This window comes from Cydia splendana, chromosome 23, assembly GCF_910591565.1.
Source record: "Cydia splendana chromosome 23, ilCydSple1.2, whole genome shotgun sequence".
NCBI classification, from domain to species: Eukaryota; Metazoa; Arthropoda; class Insecta; order Lepidoptera; family Tortricidae; genus Cydia; species Cydia splendana.
Window position 1 is genome coordinate 4,596,761 of NC_085982.1, and position 15,132 is coordinate 4,611,892.

Consider the following 15,132-nt stretch of genomic DNA (forward strand, 5'->3'; position numbering starts at 1 on the left):
TAATTTAGAATCTTGAGCGTAGTAAGGGATTCAAAAGCGCACGAGATGTAAATAAGTTTGATCTCGTGTAGTACACAAAATTTTACACCCTAAGCAGTGAGAACATACCTAGAGGGACAGAGATAATAGAACCCAAGTATATCGAACTTGTATTAGACCCCGCATGTTGAAATGACATTTGACTATAAAGGTCACTTGAATGTCATTTTGCTCACTGAGTGAGACAAAATGACTCAGTGAGCAAAATCGCATTTTGCTCACGGTTTTTAAGAAGCAAAGTACCCTTGTTCGACCTGCTGAGGTGAAAAATATTTTGCACAGACAACAGTAAGATACTAGATTCATGAGTAAAATGGATCGCATTTACGTTTCGATTCCGATATACGTAAAATGCGTTAAAAACTTAAAAATCAATTCACGAGCGAACCAAACATCTATCAAAACATAACATTGTGCTATAGTAGCTTTATAATATAAGAGATTATAATAATGTTTGTGTCGTTCTGTATGGGCGTTTGTGTTGTCCTCTGTTCGCAGGTGCAGACATCAAAATACTTGACATTGGCAAATTTGTGACTAGTTTGACCGCCATTAAAATATAAGAAGAAGAAAAAACATCTGTCAAAAAGTACGTACAATGGAATGTCCTAATCTAAATTCTTAACGTCAAAGATGTCAAATAATTGAAAAAAATCATGAAAAAATATAACAGGAGTGCGAGAATGCTTAAAAAATTTGAATTCGTTTAAAATATATTTAATTTAAAATAAAATGTATTTCCGCCATAATACTTATAACTGTATAAGATCCTATTTACGTCTCTGGAGTCGCAGTATTTCGAAAACTTCTCGTATCATACCTAGACCTAATTTGTGGGCCTTGGCGTACCAGCCAGCATTTGTGGAGAAGCATGTATATGAAGAATGGGAGAAGGATGGTCTGTTCACACCGGAGAATTTTTGTTATAAACCATCTTTCAGCATGGTGCTCCCGCCGCCTAACGTTACTGGGAAGTTGCATTTAGGTTAGTCAAACAGCTGATTTCAAATTTCAATACATATATGGATATAATTTCTTTTTATAATTAGGTTTTTATTTTATAGGTAAGTTTCTTTTATTTTAGTTTTTATTTTAATTTGTTTGTAGTTTTAGTTTATTATAATAAGTTATTTTATATTTAATACGTTATATATACATAGATAGATTCTTTGAAATAAATTCGAACATCAAGAATTGAAAATATATGGATAATTTGCATTTTTTATTTATTTTAATTGTATGGACGAAAAAGAGCCCAGTTTACGTGGTAAAGGAATTTGCATGGCTTGCCTTAGCAAGATGAAAAACTCTAAAGCAAGCAAGAGAGCTCTATCCTAATTCGTTTGTATGACTAAATGTAATGTATTCCCATTTATCCCCGCCCCACGTGACCGCCGCCATATATGAGGCAGGGACAGGTGGGAATGATTCATATGAATGCACCTATCCCAATCCGTGCCCGGCGGAGACAAATGTGAATACACCAGTATGACAAACACCATATTTTTGAAGTGAAAACTTCTTTAGCGTCGCTGAGCACTTTTTGAGGTGGGGAAAAAAATTATAAACTCGAGACAGCGTAAACGCATAACGCGTCTCTCCTCTCTTTCTACCGCACGGCGAAAATGTATCCCCGAGCCTGCTGTTTCATGTAGGCAGCGCAGGGCACTTGCGTGACTTTATGTTATGTGTGACGGACAATGTTATTCACCAAAGAACTTTAGTCATAATGTATCATAATCAGGTCAATTATTTAAAACTGAACTTTTATATTAAGCAATAAAGCTCAATGTTCTAATCTTGTACGGGCTGAAATACGAGGATCTCACAGTTACATTCTAACTTTATATCACTCCAATATAATTCAATAAAGCTACATCTTGATGAAATCGCTAATAAAAGTGAACTCTAGTACTGGTGAATAAAACTCAAAATATCATGACCAAATATATTTAGATGCGAGGTCTGCAAGGTAACTTTACAATTTCTATTCAAATTTTAAACAATTAACGCTACAAATTTGAATTTCGAATTTTAAACAAGCTCACTGACCAGCAATTTCGGAACTAAAGTTTTTCAATAGAAAGGAGGATGGGTCAATTATACATAGTGCTGCAGACATTTTGGACTAGTCATTGAGTTTTCACTTCTGTCGGCACTCCCGGAGTGCAACCCGTTTTTTTATGTGATTTGAACTTTACTGTTTGTTATAACCTACCATTAAGAATAACTAACATCTGCCTAATAATAACAACAAGTATCTTTGAAAAATTCCTGTTTTTGGGTCGAACAACTATTTCTTGTTGTTATTCTGTCCCATCAGCCAGGAGACAATAGTAGCCTAGTTTCTTAGAAGAGCTGCTGTACCATGTTCTACAAACGTGCTTAGTAGATGTCCAATTATGGAAAGGCCTTATAACTACCAAAAATTCAAGTTTGGTTCATTTAAATACGAAATAACTAGTATTTTAAGAGTGACCCAGGAGACCGTAACCATGGCAACTAGTGACAAGAAAAAGTTGATTCACCCTTTTAGATGTTTTGAAATTTACTTGCAGGTCATGCTCTAGCCGGCACAGTTCAAGATGTAATAGTCAGAAGGAAGAGGGCTACAGGCCACAATGTGCTCTGGCTACCAGGCACAGACCATGCCGGTATTGCTACACAGGTTATAAATCAATAATGCCTAGCTGCATTGTCTCACTACTTTAGAAACTTCGAAAGTGAATAGCCTGTTGTTAAATCAAAAATGGACGAGATATTTACCAGTCACTTTTCGGTGAAGGAAAGCATTGTGATGAAACCAGACTAATCCCAACAAAGTCTAGTTTACCCTCTGGGTTGGAAGGTCAGATGGCGCTTTCGTAAAAGCTAGTGCCTATGCCAATTCTCGGGATTAGTTGCCAAGCGGAACCCAGGCTCTCATGAGCCGTGGCAGAATGTTGGGATATCGCGAGGAAGATGGATGAAAGAGCAAAAATTGTATACAAAAACATTGGCATAAGTGATATTACATATACCTCTTGCCTTTTCATCTTTGTAAACATAAAATAAAATAAAGGATAAGTAGTATAATCAATTGGATAGATAGTAAATAATAAGGGATAAGTGCCTACTAAAAATTAACTTCGTCATACTACAGTTCTGTTTTTATTCTAGGGTGTTGTTGAAAAATATCTAAAAAGCCGTCACAATCTCACCCGCCACGAGCTGGGACGCAACAAATTTAACAAAGAAGTCTGGAAATGGAAAGAGAAACATGGCAATACCATCTGCCAACAACTCAGGACTATGGGCTACTCTTTAGATTGGGGCCGAGAAATGTTTACAATGGACCGGAAGCATATAAATGCTGTGAACTGTGCATTTATAAGATTGTTTCAGAAGGGATTAATTTATAGACAGATGGCGTTAGTGAATTGGTGTAATACTCTGCAATCTACCGTGTCGGATATGGAAGTGGATAATATGGAGATTACTGGTCCAACAGGTAGTTAAATGTTATTATTAATTTGATTTGACCATCATTAGCACTACGTAGTGTAGGACGCCCTCCGACCAGGTGGGATGACGATCTGCGAAAGACTGCAGGCAGATGCTGGATGCGGCAAGCTGAGGACAGGGCGCTATGGCGCTCTTTAGGGGAGGGCTATGTCCAGCAGTGGACTACTATAGCCTGATGATGATGATGATGATGATCATTAGCACTTCGCTTTTACAGGCACTTTTCCCGCTATTGTTTTGCTAAATCCCTAAAAACCTTGAATATACTTCAGATAATAAAATTACAGTTTAATTGCCTCAATTTGTCCAACCGATCTGTTCCGTTTTCCAGGGGACAATTCTACTAACATGCGTAGTAAATGTCCCATCGTGTTAAGGACTTATATCCTACCACAAAAATGGATTTTTAGTTAAGCCTTCGGGTGTATCTATATAATATTCATAATCATAAATTTATTTCATAGAATATGGTATGTGGGTGATTCTTAAATTGTGTCCAAAAAGATTCTTTTTTCATAAACGTTTTTTTTTCACATATTATTACATATATCAAAGGTACATACAAAAAGCAATTTTTTGATTCATATGGTCAAGCTTAATACCCTCAGGAAAGGTAAATAAAATGAGTACATAAACACGGTTGTGACAAAGTGTCCCTCAGTCGTGACATTTCGGCATTATGGTGGCCAACTCGGCTATTTTGATTTATATAGTTATTTTAACATAGCCTAAGTCACTCCTATGACTACGACAAACCTAATGACAGCTCAGACGTTGAAATCCGTCAAACTACAAAGGCTGTAGAGCGTGACAAAGAATTCGATACACATCATACGTACATACAAACGAAAAACATTTTTTTTTGCTTTGGCAGACGCCCGACTAATAGCAAATGATCTGTAGCTAATAAAAATGCATTTCTGAAAAGTGCATGTGCCTCTAAATTAATCAAACGAATTAAGAATGACACGACCACGTGTCTATATATGTCACGAACGTGGACTCAAAAGTCCGTGGTGGTGACAGATTTTTGAGGCCACGGTCGTGGTAATTTGGAACATGTTCGATATTACATAAACATTTCCTTTGATTTTGCAAATGTTAAATAATTAGCTTGATCAGGAATGTATGAGGTATATCTTATGTTACAAACAATTACGTGAAACTGCAACTTACTTTTAAAACTCTAACACGGCGGTGACGCGTTAAGGTTGACCGTTTTTTTCAAATGAACACAAATAAATAATTTTCGACAAAACTTCTCCCTTCAGCCATTTGTAAACCTGACAACAACACAGTGTTGCTGTTCAAAAAAAACTTTAATAAGGCTGCCAGTAGTAAAGATAATTTTCTACCGAGTACCGCATGTTTATATTACCACGCGCGATGGTGACGCGAAAACTAATCACAAAATGTATGTTGTTTAAAATTATATAAAATCGTTATAAATCCATACAATTTTTAAACAGTGTTGTAGAACAAGGATTAGTGTTTTATATTTGATATACATTATTGCAAAATCACCTCATATTTTTTCAAAAAAAAATCAAATATCACAAAATCTGGGGAAGTCACACTACACGGTACGTGACATTTTGCACTTGTAATTTTTTTTTATGTTTCTAATACTCGTAGGTCAATACATTTAGGTTGACCGAAAACTAGAGGTAAATTGCTAAGTATATTGATATAGAGTTTACTTATTTTCACAAAAATACATGCTATTCTTACGTGTTACACAAAAAATGCATAAGAATAAGAATTACCCATGTACAATTTTGGTGTCGTTGTGTTTTGGTATAGAACAGCATATTCTGCCATTACTGGCGTATTACAGTTCTTGAAATTATAATTTTCTGTCAATTCAATTTCAAATACTTAGACATGTCCTACTGCGGAATTTGCCACGCGGAAAGTTCATTTAAATAACATAAACCCAGGGTTTTAAGAGTGACACAGGAGAACGTAACCATGGCAACGAGTAACAAGAAAATGTCTCATCTTCATACCTAACTTTATTTTTCAGAGTTGCGGTTACCAGGATATAATGAGCCAGTGAAGTTCGGCCAGCTATATGACTTCGCGTACAGGATATGCGACAGTACGGAGGAGGTTGTGGTATCGACAACTATGCCGGAGACAATGTTGGGAGACGTGGCCGTAGCTGTGCATCCAGATGATCCCAGGTATTGGATGTGATCCTTATTGGGATCAATCCGTTTTTTCGTAGCTTACAATATTTTCTTTCATTAAAATGGCAATTTTTTGTCTACCAGGTACACACACCTCGACAAAAAGCGAGTCATCCATCCTTTCAACGGCAGAACTTTACCCATCATTTACGACAATTTCGTCGACATGAAATTCGGGACTGGAGCCGTCAAAATAACCCCCGCCCATAGCAAAATAGACTATGAGGTTGCTAAGCAACATAAGCTTGAGCTCCATCAAGTCATAGATGAACAAGGAAATATTATAAACTCTAAAGAGTTCAATGGATTAAAAAAGTATCACTGTCGAGAAGAAATTGTTAAGAGATTAGATGAATTGGGACTTCTAAAGAAGGTTACACCGCATTCGATGACTCTACCGATTTGTAGTAGAACCAATGATGTTATAGAATATTTACCTAAAGAACAGTGGTTTTTAAACTGCAGTAGTTTAAATAAAAAAGCAATGGATGTCGTAGAGAAGGGAGAATTAAACATACAGCCTGAGAAGTTTGTAAAGAATTGGATGAACTGGTGTAAAGATGATAGAGATTGGTGCGTTTCGAGGCAATTATGGTGGGGGCAGGAGATTCCGGGATATAAGTGTTGTTACGGATCATACGTCACTTGGGTCGCGGCTAATGATGAAAATGAAGCCAAAAACATATCTGCAAAACTGTTAGATACAGAAGCAGATAGAATTCAAGTGGAAAAAGATACAGATGTTTTGGATACTTGGTTTTCATCAGCAATTTATCCGTTTTCTTCTTTAGGTTGGCCGGATAAATATAGCTTGGATTACGACAAGTTCTATCCCTTGAACTTAATGGCTACCGGGCATGATATCTTAGGTTTGTGGGTGCACAGGATGGTAATACTTGGTCTCGAATTGACTGATAACCTTCCATTTAGAAATGTATTACTCCATGGAATAATTTGCGATAATAAGGGCTCAAAAATGTCTAAAAGCAAAGGCAATGTTATAGATCCTATTGATGTTATAAACGGAATTTCTTTACGTGAACTTAAAAAGAAGACCGAGAAGATGTATGCAGATGGGATTCTAAGTAAAAGCGAATTGGTAAAATCTTTGGAATACCATAAGAGCAATTTTTCGAATACTAAAGGAATACCAGAATGCGGAGTGGATGCATTGAGGTTCACATTATTGTCACAAGATATAAAGTCGCATTTTATCAACTTTGATGTGAACATGTGTCATGCAAACAAATTATTTTGTAATAAAATATTGCAGAGTGTGAAGTACACCGATCTACAGTTTGCTAAATTGAAAGAACTGCCGAATAACAGGACCATTTTTGAAAATGATCTGACTGTCTTTGATGCATGGATTTTGAGCAGACTGGCACATATGATAGATATAGTCGACGCGGCTATGGAAAACCATGATTTCCACTTAGCTACAAAAGCTTTAAGGACTTTCATTTATAATGAATTCTGCGATGTGTACTTGGAAACTACGAAACCAGGATTTGAACACAAAAACCAGAAGATTGGTTATGCCCATGCTCATACTTTGAGCACTGTTTTAAACGCATCTCTGAGATGTCTAAATCCATTTATGATATACTTGACATATGATCTGATACCAAGGATACCTCAATTCGAAGAAAGTATTATATACAACTTTAATGATTATAACGAAAAATATTATAAGTTTCCTCAACCTGACGAGTTTAGAAAATGGAGAAATATTAATTTGGAAACTCAAGTAGATCAGTTTCTAAGTGCAATATTTTTAATTAGACAACTGAAAGGATATTATAATATATCTAACAAACTTAGGCCAACCGTGTGTATAAATACAACAAATAACGTATTAAAGGCTGATATAAATAAGTTTAGTGATATAGTAAAAAATCTAACAAAATGTGACACCATTCGTTTTGGTGAAGTTACAAACAAAAATTTCGTAAGTGGACAGCTAGATAAAGATACTAAAATATATGTAGAATTATTAGGTAAAGATAGAGATTTAGCCATGAAAGAAGCTAAAGCTAGACTAATGAAAAAAGTAAGCAAGTTAGAAGATTATTTAGCTAAATTAGAACAGAAGATGTCTAGCCCGAATTATGTGAATTTGTCAGAAATCACGCGAATGATAGACAGAGAAAATGAAAAGAGTAAAAGAGAGGAGTTAATGCAGTTGAAACGATTAGTTATTGATGGTGTATTAATGAAAGACGACAAAGGGAAAGATGATCACTTGAAATTGTCCTAGTCGCTTAACTCGTCGTGAAATAATTTCAAGCATAGGTAGGTACTGTAAATTGATTTGAATTGACGTCAAATATATGTTTACTTAGTATTTATCCTTTACAACAAGGTGAAAAATGTAAACATATCTTTGATATCGACTACTTGTAATAGTGTTAAATATAAATTATGTTACAAGATGTGGTTTTTTATGATACCTTAACTAGATCATTCCGGCAGACAGATTATTTTATTCTCAAATAAAAAAATGGGTTTACTTTCTTGATTATACTCAGTTATAATGTAATGATAAAACTCAGTTTACAACAAACGATAAAATTTATTTAAAATAATTGACTTATCATTTATAAGTTTATAACAATAATGGCCCCTTGGAAAATAAAACCATTAATTTCAGATTTACACATAAACGTAAAAGCCAAATAAAGGACATTTATAAGTTCACAACATAATCATAATATTCTTATTAATAAAATTCATAACTAATTCATAAAATTAAAGACACAAACAAAACCTATTGCACTATGCATGACAAAGTATAGTCAGCAACAAATATCTACACGAACAGAATATCTACGCGCCAAGCAAAAAGTTGTATGCATGTTAGAACTTTGATTTGTATCATATCAATATTTGCTACTGACTGTACAGACTATTTCATTTTAACGTAAACCTTACATGACTAAGTTTCTTTTGCTGTGACAAAAAATATTTATCTACATTATTGTGTAGTATTGTTACATTTAAAAAAATCTACTTTGTATGTATTTTAATATGTATGAAGTCACGTGTATTAACTAGTAGGTACTGTGGTTTGATCAACTATTTCTTGTTGTCATTCTACTTATTTTGCTCCGTTACCCAGGAGACAATAGTAAGAAAGTTTAAGTTATAATGATGTAACTCATTTTACTAACATACTTAGTAGATGGCCCCCACAGAAATGGGCTTAAAATTACCATTATAGTGTATGTTTAGTTCTATAAAATTGGGTCTAAAGGGTGACAGGAGACGTAACCATAGCACCGACCTAGTACAAGAAAAAATGGATCAACCCTTTTGCTTACGGAAGTTGTTAAGTAAAATACCTACTTTGTAATTGCAAAAATACACTATTATCTCTCATGGAACATGGAAACGGTGAAGACCGAGTAAAGTGACTATCTATATTTCACAAGCTAAAACATTCTTACAGAACAACGTTTAAAATAATCAAATATAAACCGACATAAAGAACTATAATGAACGAAAACAACTCATTTTGGTTTAAACGCATAATAATATACACTATAAAACTAAATACGAATTTATTTTTGCTATTAAATTTAGCGGCTCAAAGTGCACTTAAAAAATACACCAATTAAACCAATAACCAATTAAAGAAAACATTTAAATTCTGACAGAATTAAGCAGCCGATTTGAACTTCCCTTATATGCATTTATCTATCCATCTAACATTTACTTGCTGCTCTATATCATATTTGGTGAAGCGAAATAATATGTAAGTACAATCAAACAACTAGAATAATCCTACTCCACCGTAGAACCATTTCAAATTTACTAAAACTGATAAGGTCACTTTGATATGGTTTTACATTGGTCTAGGGTTAAATTTGGTTGACTGTATATTACTTATAAACGACAAATCTAATTTTGAATTAAATTGTCAGATTGAGGTAGTCACATGGAAGCAACAGTTTGATTGTATCGTTCATAAGATTCTTTTTCAAGCTTACATCTTCAAAGAATTCGTCATTAATGCTGTCGTGGTTTCATTCATTTTCCTTGACGTGACCCAGGAGATAGCAGTGATCGGGCAAAATTTGCAAGATAATCGCATAGACGATGTTCATGAAGTAGCTAATTTAAATGCTCTGTCCATCAGCAGCAAAAAAGTTCATTAATTGCTGGTAAAAAACGTCAGCATTTCCTTTTTCCTATCATATGTATATTTTTAGTGTCTTTAACAATGCTATAATTAATTTTTTTCACGTTTGACTCTGCATTCGGTGGTGTTACTTACTAGTTACCATAATTTCGCAACGCATAAGAGGACGAATCAACTTTTAGACCGACACTAATCTATAACTATTATACTTATGTATTATATGTCCAAACAAGCGATATAGCCGGAGAGCTAGCCACGGCAATAGGTATGCAATTTATAGAGCAACGAAATCCCTCTAGTTAGTGTGCCATACTATCATTATTAATCAATTCGGGCGCCTGGCAGCTGTTCAGCGGTGGGTGCGTGAGTGGATGGGCAACAAAGGGGTTGTAAAATCAATTGAAGGTGTGCAATTTATAGAGCTCTGAGTTTGGTGTGATATAATAGCTAATTATGTATTTAATTCAAATATAACAATGCGCCTGGCATTTGGGGGAAAAGTAGTGCCAGGTGATGAAAATACACAATCACTTGTGCACCTCACAGCTCTTAGACCAATAGACCAAAATCTTAGATAAAGATTAAATTGGAAACGTGATTTCTTGGTAACTCCAGAGACATTTTTGGTAACGCCAGAGACGTGAAAAGTGTAGGCCTAATAGTTGGTTAGTCCAAGAACCGTTACAGCCATTGGAAAACTAGTGAAAATTTGAAATTTCTAGCGCATGAATGCGCTCGGGAATTCAATGAGTTTTGCAATGGATGTATGCACGATGCGGCAGTATTTATCACCGGAAAAGTCAAAACATGTCTCTTTTAGCCAACGCCAGTTAATACTGAAGCTACGATACTATGATCTCTTTGTTTTCTTGGCTTTTCCTCGCTGGCCCATCTTCTTTTTGCCCGAATGCAAAACGATGCATTTCTTACGGTTTGCTGGAAATAAATAATTGTACCCTTTAATGGTTTGTTATTCTGTCTAAGGTGAAAGATGGAGTGGGGTATTTAACTGATTAGTTCCCAATTCGCCGGATTCTTGTTTCGTTGGATTCTCGTTTAGTGGGATTATAACGTACTAAAGTAAATCCGGCGAAACAGGAATTCGGTAAATGAGCTAAATCATTTTACTGAGACAAAGGGACTGAAGCGAAAACGAATTAAAACATGTTAATGTTTGTATAAACATTTATTATTTCAAAAGTTCATTGAAACTCTCTATCTTCCCCATGGCTTCTGCAATTCTGTAACAAAATAAAGAAGACTTATTATATTATGTATTGACTATTACAATTAATTCAAATTCAATAATTCACTGCCACTGGTTCTATGAGTAAATGTACATTTGAAAATATACTTGTATCTTATAAATTATATCAACCTTCGTGCATTCAGACAAAGGTCACATTGACGCGTCGCACACGATAAGCGCTGTTCAAAGGGTTAAACAGTATCTTTCAAAATGTAGATATATTTTTTATTTAAATAATTACTGACCTGCCAAAAACTTCAACTTTTTTCCTTTTGTGCTCCTTGTCGAGTTCCTGTCGCGCCCTCTTAATACTTATAAATTCCCTTTCATATTCAGCTAAAACAAGAAAAAATTAACTGCAATCGTTATGGACAGAAAACAACATTTTACACAATAGTCTTTTTTTACAATTGGGTAAATCAACTATTTCTTGTTGTTGTCCCTGGGACTATTGTACGGTAGTACTATTAGTTATTCTGTGCTATTGTGAAAAGGGCTTATCACTACCACAAAAATGCTTGTTTTAGTTAAATGCCATGATACCAGGATTTAAAGAGTGACCCAGGCGACTGTAACCAAGCCAACGAGTGACAAGGAAAGGTTGATTCACCCAATCACAAAAATATAGATCAACCAAAAATAATTCTTTAGCTGACCATATTGTGGCATTGAGTGTCACTAAGGTAAAAGCCACTTATTCATTTAGAGCTTATTATGATGTTATCCTGTAAGAGCCTAGATCAACACCAGGCTCTTTAGCAATCGCATGTGTTGTATGTTTAATTAGGGATATCATACACACATTGGCAGCCACATTTTGGTGAATCTATAAAACTAAGGTGTTAAATAAATTTATTATAATTTTGTAAACATATACTTACCCGTCTTAAGCTATCATCCTTTATGGCACACCACAATATGGTCACTAAAGGTTTTATTACAAAATTTTTTTTTTTATTGGTCTATGTTTTGAATAAGAGTTTTTTTCTCTTTTGTAAACTGTTAAGTTAAATTTTTAAATTGACATTTTGTACAATTGTTTATTGCCGAGACCCAGGAGACAATGTTGCTTAAAGATAGTTTTAAAGATCATAAAAAAATATTGATACAATGATGATTTTGTTGACATAATTGTAATTTTAAAATTAATTCTTCCCCCGTCATACTTTTGTGTGTGACTCAAGATATACCAGGGCAATGAGTAACATCATCTATCTATCTGGCAAATTAGAAGAGGAAAATATTTTTCCTTTTAAAACTGCTATTTAGTCAGCTATGGTATACCTATAATAATATGCAGTCAGCATCAAATAGATAATGACGGCCAAAGTGGTCAAATATATCAGAACACATCCTTATTTCTACAGTAACAAGTTGAATAAGGGACATTATTTTGGTCATAAGTTAGTTATTTGGTTATATTAACTTAATTCACACAAATATAATGGAATTTGGTGGGTTTCATAATGTAAATATAATTAGAAAATACAAATCTCATTAGCACTTACTAAGCTTAGAATAGTAATTAAGTAATGGAGATCCCATCCAGAGGCAGTGAGTTTTTTTTTTTTTAATTTTTTATATTATAGGACATTTTTACACAAATTGACTAAGCCCCACGGTAAGCTCAAGAAGGCTTGTGTTGTGGGTACTCAGACAACGATATATATATATATATTATATAAATACATAGAAAACAACCATGACTCAGGAACAAATATCTGTATCATCATACAAATAAATGCCCTTACCAGGATTCGAACCCGGGACCATCGGCTTCATAGGCAGAGTTACTACCCACTAGGCCAGACCGGTCGTCAAAAGTTCAAGTCTCACCCAAGACAGTAATTATTCCACTTTTAAATTTATTCTAAGCTTAATAGCATCGAACATTGAATAATTTTATGGTTTAGACTCACTTGTTTTAAGTCACTTGCGTGACATGTTTTGTAGAGCCTAGGTCTCCTTTCTCAAGCACTAACAGTGCGAGCAGCATTCACGACGACCGTGTATCGCGTGCGGACGGGCGTGTGTGTGGCGGTCGGTCGGTTGGTGTGGTTGTGTGTCATATGTCGCGCGAGTGACTTAAAACAAGTGAGTCTAAACAGTAAAATTATTCAATGTTAGTAGGGCTTAATAGCATCGTTCGCACACGTTTCTGCTTGTTAAAAAAATAAATTAGCACTTACTAAGTTTGGCCATATCCAGCCCCTTCTCTTTCTTTTTCTCATCCTCATGCCATTTCACATGCTTTACCAGACAGAAGAGGTACTTGAAGCTCTCCGAGCACTTCGCACAAGCGTACATCATTTCTCCTTTCTCAACCTTCTCTGGACCCTCGGGGTAGGGGAGATCATCTTCGCATTTGTCGGCATTTTTGATGACACCTCCAGGGAGGATTTCGAGGGTTGGCCAGCTGTCTGGTGGCTTTAGGTCAGTGGGTTTTTGCTCTGGGACTATATCCTGAAAAAAAGTGTAATCATGGTTTACCACTGTGAAATCAAAAAATAAATTGTAAGTATGTTTTTGGAAAATAATAAAACTTTGTGCACAGGCTCTCATTAATGGTGCATTTACAATATTGACAAAGCAGTTATAGAATAGTATGTAAAATGAACTTTGTTTAACATCATTAGTGTTATATATTGTTTATTTAGTTATATCAAAATATTGTTTAGAAAATGCATGAGGTTTCAAGAAGTACAGCAGAAGTATTCAAATTGATCCACAGACAACCTTACTCTCTCAATGATAAAGTTGCATTTATGTTAAACTAAAATTTGTGTCAAGCAGATATGCCTATGACCTATATCAGGGGTCTCCTAACCCTGGCCCGCGGGCCAAATCTGGCCCGCAACGCATTCAAATCCGGCCTGCAGACCCCCAAAGCGAGTGCCCACTGTCCGGCCCGCGGGAGCCAGGCTCCAGGGGTTTAGCATTCATTGAGAATTGAACTGTTCCTAACAGCAGCAACCAGACACCCTCCCCCGGCGCAAAAACCGATGGTGGCCCGCGCGAATGTTCCTGAGGCGCAATATGGCCCTCAGCTAACAAAGTTTGGAGACCCCTGACCTATATTATAAATTAAAGAATAGAATGGAAAAATTAACTGCTTCTGGCTATATTCAAAGTTGCAACCTTTGGGACCACTGTTCCAATAGTTTTTTAGTTAATCAAAATACGGTCCCAAAGGTCTTTGAATCCTGCCAGAAGTGGTGGATTATTTTGACCACTTAGCCTGCTTAACTATTTCTGCTGCTGTCTCAACTGTAACATGAACAAAAAAACATTTGCAAAATAATAGTATAAGCAAAAGAACTATTACATTTTCTGTCACATCTCTTACTATTGGAATTTCATCCAACGGCTCGAGAACTTCTGGAACTATCATCTCTGCGGTGTCACTGTCGTCTTCAACCACTTCTTCAGACTGAATGGACACCATACTCCCAATGTTTGAGTCCTCATCATCATTGACTACACAATCGTATTCAATGTCATCAACGACACAGGTCTCTAATTCTTCTTCGCTATTCCTTTCTCTCGAAGGCTGTATGTCCTCCATACGCACTAGTGGCACGTTCTCAAGCTCTTCACTGTTTTCTATCGCGCTGGCCGCGGACATTTTTGATAAAGATTGAATAAATGTTGATCGTACCTATCAAAACATTACTGTTTTATGACGATATGTTACGTAGTTAAAGAGCTTAATGCGACCAGCGTTGCTAATGAAGTGTAAGCAATAGTTTACAACACAAATTGCTAATGGGAGTAGAGGAGAAATCCATTAATTCAACAAAAATGTTTTAAGACTGACCTAAGTACACATCAACTCCATTTTGACAATCACTTTTTGGTGTTGCCAGTGCCAGCGGTTAAAATTTTTCCACATCGGTAGTTTGTTATCGAGGTCAAATGACAATCATATATATAATACTTAAAGATTACGTCTAAGCGAGCTGTCACTGTTACCACTTTTGTTTAGTGTACGATTAACAATGTGG

At 35.5% G+C, this 15,132-nt stretch overlaps 2 protein-coding genes across 4 annotated transcripts; one reads left to right on the forward strand and one right to left on the reverse strand.

Moving 5' to 3' along the window:
- Positions 1–679: 679 nt before the first annotated feature.
- Positions 680–8,152, forward strand: LOC134801933 (valine--tRNA ligase-like). The gene is made up of 5 exons (XM_063774556.1): positions 680–1,024; positions 2,598–2,707; positions 3,199–3,529; positions 5,570–5,729; positions 5,820–8,152. The coding sequence occupies exons 1-5, from the start codon at positions 772–774 to the stop codon at positions 7,993–7,995; spliced, it is 3,030 nt and encodes a 1,009-aa protein (XP_063630626.1). The 5' UTR covers positions 680–771; the 3' UTR covers positions 7,996–8,152.
- A 138-nt stretch (positions 8,153–8,290) lies between these two features.
- On the reverse strand, positions 8,291–14,988 carry LOC134801934 (uncharacterized). 3 transcript variants are annotated; one of them, XM_063774558.1, is made up of 4 exons: positions 14,475–14,988; positions 13,318–13,591; positions 11,374–11,464; positions 11,006–11,120 (listed from the first exon to the last, which is right to left on the reverse strand). In XM_063774558.1, the coding sequence occupies exons 1-4, from the start codon at positions 14,751–14,753 to the stop codon at positions 11,069–11,071; spliced, it is 696 nt and encodes a 231-aa protein (XP_063630628.1). In that variant the 5' UTR covers positions 14,754–14,988; the 3' UTR covers positions 11,006–11,068. The 3 variants fall into 3 exon arrangements, with proteins under 3 accessions (XP_063630629.1, XP_063630628.1, XP_063630627.1); XM_063774557.1 differs by having other exon boundaries at positions 14,454–14,988; XM_063774559.1 differs by lacking the exons at positions 11,006–11,120; positions 11,374–11,464 and adding an exon at positions 8,291–10,815 and having other exon boundaries at positions 14,454–14,987.
- Positions 14,989–15,132: the final 144 nt, after the last annotated feature.

What these genes read in the sequence shown, in the direction of transcription:
- LOC134801933 (XM_063774556.1), top strand. Translation starts at nt 772, where the DNA reads ATGTATTTCCGCCATAATACTTATAACTGTATAAGATCCTATTTACGT. An exon ending in TACTGGGAAGTTGCATTTAG is followed by an intron (nt 1,025 to 2,597) that starts GTTAGTCAAACA and finishes ATTTACTTGCAG; the next exon opens with GTCATGCTCTAGCCGGCACA. An exon ending in ATGCCGGTATTGCTACACAG is followed by an intron (nt 2,708 to 3,198) that starts GTTATAAATCAA and finishes TTTTTATTCTAG; the next exon opens with GGTGTTGTTGAAAAATATCT.
- LOC134801934 (XM_063774557.1), bottom strand. Translation starts at nt 14,753, where the DNA reads ATGTCCGCGGCCAGCGCGATAGAAAACAGTGAAGAGCTTGAGAACGTG. An exon ending in TAAGAGATGTGACAGAAAAT is followed by an intron (nt 13,592 to 14,453) that starts GTAATAGTTCTT and finishes ACTTTTTTTCAG; the next exon opens with GATATAGTCCCAGAGCAAAA. An exon ending in AAAGTTGAAGTTTTTGGCAG is followed by an intron (nt 11,121 to 11,373) that starts GTCAGTAATTAT and finishes ATTTTGTTACAG; the next exon opens with AATTGCAGAAGCCATGGGGA.